Source organism: Lupinus angustifolius, chromosome LG18 (genome assembly GCF_001865875.1).
Source record: "Lupinus angustifolius cultivar Tanjil chromosome LG18, LupAngTanjil_v1.0, whole genome shotgun sequence".
NCBI lineage: Eukaryota > Viridiplantae > Streptophyta > Magnoliopsida > Fabales > Fabaceae > Lupinus > Lupinus angustifolius.
In genome coordinates this window covers 15,894,865-15,898,895 of record NC_032026.1, presented here as the reverse complement: position 1 = coordinate 15,898,895, position 4,031 = coordinate 15,894,865, and the positions used below count along the sequence as shown (strand labels likewise).

Below are 4,031 nucleotides of genomic sequence, written 5' to 3'. Positions count from 1 at the left end.
AATTCGGTAGCAACACAAAGTGAGATAAGAATAAAAATATAGGATCTCATCCCATATAGCCTCCTCCTTCCTCTCATATGAACATGTTTTCTATCTTAAACAATATGTCATGTGATTTGTAACAAAAATATTTAATTATTAAATTTCAACTTAAATATATATATTTTTAAACCAAACATTAAGTAATATATGAAATGGTATATTTTATAGTAGTGTTGTTTGGATCGGACCGAATTGGACATTTCGATCGATTCAACCACTGACCGGATAGTCAAACGGTTTCGGTTACTCAAAAAAGTTGTCCTTGTATTTAGCCTGCTTCTGCCCATTGAGATTCCGGTTCAACCAGGTTGAACCGCTTAAAACCGGAATAACCTAGATGGTTGAACCAGATGGTTTGCAAAGTTAAGAAATGGGATAGTTAAGAAACCCTTCCCCTGCAAACTTGAAACCCAATCAAATATGCAATTTGAAAACCCTTCCATTTTAACTCTCAAAGACTCAAACTCACAAATCTTAACTTCTTCGTCTTCTCTTTGTCGTGAGCTTGGTTAACTTCTCTATGCCTTCTTCTTCTTTGTGCTGTGAGCTTTGTTATTGTCTCTATGTGTTGCTGCAAGAGCAAATTCTAGAATGGAGGTATTAAATATATTGTATATATGAGACTGTTGAGTTTCGAGACTTCAGATAGAGATAAATGAGAGGATGAAACAAAATACCTCTACAAAGAGAAAATGCACTAAATACCTCTACAAAGATAACAGAGTCTATGTTACACGTTATACATATATTAAATTATTAAACATAAGGCCTACTAATCTAGGACTATCACGTGCTGGCCAAGAAAAAATAAGACTACTAATTAACCTGCTATCATTAATTATAATGTATATCTTTATATATAGTGTAATATGTATGTGTTGTGAATGTACGGATTTATACATAATAATTATATTATTTACAATTCATTTTGATTATTTTATTTGAGAAGACCATGACAATTAATTATGAACATGGATGATATAATAATAATATATAAAATTCATATATTATCCGTGCATACAGATTTTTTCTCATATATATGGTGTTGTGCGGTCCAACCAGACAGTTTAACCAGTTAAACCGGTTAAAACCTATAGAGGACCTCTCCCAATTTGATGTCCGGCTTGGGTCTCGCAATATTACTTTATGATAATATCTAAACGAATGACAAGGCCGAAACTAAACCCAGAATTCAAAAGATAGAAATCAACGGCTACTCCCTTTTTCAGTGTTCACTATTCTATTCAGTATATGTAAACCCCGTAAGCGCCAACGGTCATATTTAACCTATCATATCTCATTTATAAACCCTACGCTTTTGCCTTAATCTCATATTCTTCTTTCTTCTGTAATTTTCATTCAACTTCTGATCTCTATCTCTTCACTCTGTTCTGTAACATAGTCCAAAGTATTCAACTTTGTAATAATCTTGATTCGATTTCAATGGAGACTCCATCATCCACAAGAAGAATCATCACAAGATCACAGGCCTTGGCTTCTTCCAACAACATCCCAGTTTCAAGTGAGTGAAAAATCCTTTTTTCTTCCTAAAAAATCAATCTTTTTCATTATTAAAAAATGGGCTTTACTTAAATTTAACTTTTTTTTAACCCCTTCAGGGATGATTGAAGATTTTGAAAAGAACCCTTCAAAATCAAAGGAAAAGAACAATGGGTGTGCACTGATGGATATAACAAATGATTCACCAATAGCGGGTCTAGCAAATGGTGGGAATTTGGAGACACCATTGTCTTCAATGGTGAAACAAAGGGGAAGTAGAATGAAAATAACACCAGGGTCAGGTGAAGCATTACTTAGGGGTCAAGTTAAGAATCTGTTGCAGAAGGTGGAAGAAGAGGTTGTGTTTTCAAAGATATGTCTTCAAAATCGTCCTTTTCTTCAACTCATGAATTCTTCAATGTTACTTGGTGCACCAACTCCTGCTAATACCCCACAAATTGCAAATTTTTCTGGTGGGGAAATGGGCTCAGTGACCCCTTCTACTATTGTTCAAGAACAACTCATTCCTCAGGTAAAATTAAATTGAATCTCACAATCTTTACATATTAATTGATTATTTTGCACTGGTATTTCAAAATGGCTCCCTTTCACTTAATACATGTATACTTTTTTGATGTATTTTTGTCTATGCATATTTTAAGTATTATATGAATTTTTAGATATCCTAATATAGTATCACAAGTTTTCTTTAAATGATATATATTATATATCCATGCATAATTAAATTTATATTTATTACTTCCTATATATCCTCCTGAACTTTTCACCTCTCATAATAATGAAAGACTAATATTAATATAGTTTTTAATAAAATTGCTATTTTTGTCTAAGTATATATTTTGATACTAATACATACTTTAATATTAAATGTACTTTTTAGATATTTTTGTCTACGTATGTTTTAATTAATTGTGATGTTTTTTACTTCCTAGCTTGTAAAATAATGAACTTGATTTGGTTTAAATGTACTTTAATATTAAATGTACTTTTTAGATATTTTTGTCTACGTATGTTTTAATTAATTGTGATGTTTTTTACTTCCTAGCTTGTAAAATAATGAACTTGATTTGGTTTAATTGAAGGTGTTGAATCATATGTTTGATGAAAAGAAGAATGAAGATGATTCTGAAAAGAGTGTGATAACGAGGTCCCTCCTCTTAGATTTCTCAGAAAAATGTGATGCATCAGAGTGCTTGTCTGAGTTGAGTTATGATGATGCTTCTGTTTGGTCCATACAAGTGAATGCAAGCACCCACAATGAAGATTTTGATGATGACAATGTTGAAGAAATAGCTGAAGATGATTATGAAGAAGAATATTATGATGGTGATTATGGAGGGTTGTTGCTTGATGAACTGTGTGAAGGGTTAAACAAAGTTAGTATGAATGAAAGGTTAGGTCCAAAGTTTGAAGGAAAACACACCAGATATGTTTACAACAGTGATGATGAGATTGTGAAAGAAGAGGAGGTAGAAAACTCTAGTGATGTTGGTGTATTGTGTTTGAAGGGAATGCCAACACCAAAGGGAAAGCATCTACGCTTTTCTGAGGAGGAATAAGGACAGGAATAGGAAGAAATTGTGGTTGATTCATGTTGTTGATCTGATTTTTTGGTTGGTTGTCTATTTTGACACCACACCAGATTTGTTTTTGGCCTTTTTGTTTCTCCTTGTCTACTTGGAAGTTCATTGGAGACATTTTTGGTTTTTTTCACTGTGAATGGAAAGTAGTGACCACAACTGGCGTGGTCAAATAATTACAATAAAATTGTTTTATGTATTACTTTATCAAATTATTTTGTGCAAAATATTGATATTAATCATTATCGCAGGGCATATAAGGGGGTGGTCATAAGCATTTATATTGTAAAATTGATTATTATTGACCAAATGAAAAGAACATATATGCTATAATCATAACCATATAACCCTAATCAAAATGTATAACATTTCTCTATCTCTAAAAACAAACTCTCAAGAAACCATAAGTAATTGGAATTAACAAAAGAGTAGAGATCTCACTTACTCCACATCCTAACCATCAACTTTAACAAAAACTTATTTTTGGAATAAGTAAATCCCCTCCCTCTCTTAACAAAATAGGTTTACAACTAAACCAACATCAAATCTGTCAGGATCCAATTTAGTATGGCCAAAATAGTAATTAAATTGTTTCTTATATTACTATGATGAAACTACTTTGTGCCAAATAGCCCGTAATGTTGTATGAATAATCACCACAAGACATTGGTGGTCATAAATGCCTATGCTGTATAATTAGAATTAACAAAATAAGTGGTCCAATTTAGTGTTAGCCAAATATCCAATAAATTTGTTTCCTATATTACTATGAAACTACTATATGTCAAATAGCCCGTAATGCTATATGACTGTCTATGCCGTCTGAAATGTAGTTGACAGGGTCACATTTACAATTAGTGACACTAGTAGTTGTCTTAGACACTGCTT

The 4,031-nt window shown here is 32.1% G+C and overlaps 1 protein-coding gene across 2 annotated transcripts; it reads left to right on the top strand.

Annotated features, from left to right (window-relative positions):
* On the top strand, nucleotides 1,274-3,284 carry LOC109332423. Of its 2 annotated transcripts, XM_019567403.1 has the most exons (4): nucleotides 1,279-1,564; nucleotides 1,653-2,074; nucleotides 2,646-2,738; nucleotides 2,772-3,283. In XM_019567403.1, exons 1-4 carry the CDS (start codon nucleotides 1,486-1,488, stop codon nucleotides 3,120-3,122), a joined length of 945 nt encoding a protein of 314 aa, XP_019422948.1. In that variant the 5' UTR covers nucleotides 1,279-1,485; the 3' UTR covers nucleotides 3,123-3,283. The 2 variants fall into 2 exon arrangements, with proteins under 2 accessions (XP_019422947.1, XP_019422948.1); XM_019567402.1 differs by having other exon boundaries at nucleotides 1,274-1,564; nucleotides 1,662-2,074; nucleotides 2,646-3,284.

What these genes read in the sequence shown, in the direction of transcription:
- LOC109332423 (XM_019567402.1), top strand. Translation starts at nt 1,486, where the DNA reads ATGGAGACTCCATCATCCACAAGAAGAATCATCACAAGATCACAGGCC. An exon ending in CAACAACATCCCAGTTTCAA is followed by an intron (nt 1,565 to 1,661) that starts GTGAGTGAAAAA and finishes TAACCCCTTCAG; the next exon opens with GGATGATTGAAGATTTTGAA. An exon ending in AAGAACAACTCATTCCTCAG is followed by an intron (nt 2,075 to 2,645) that starts GTAAAATTAAAT and finishes GTTTAATTGAAG; the next exon opens with GTGTTGAATCATATGTTTGA.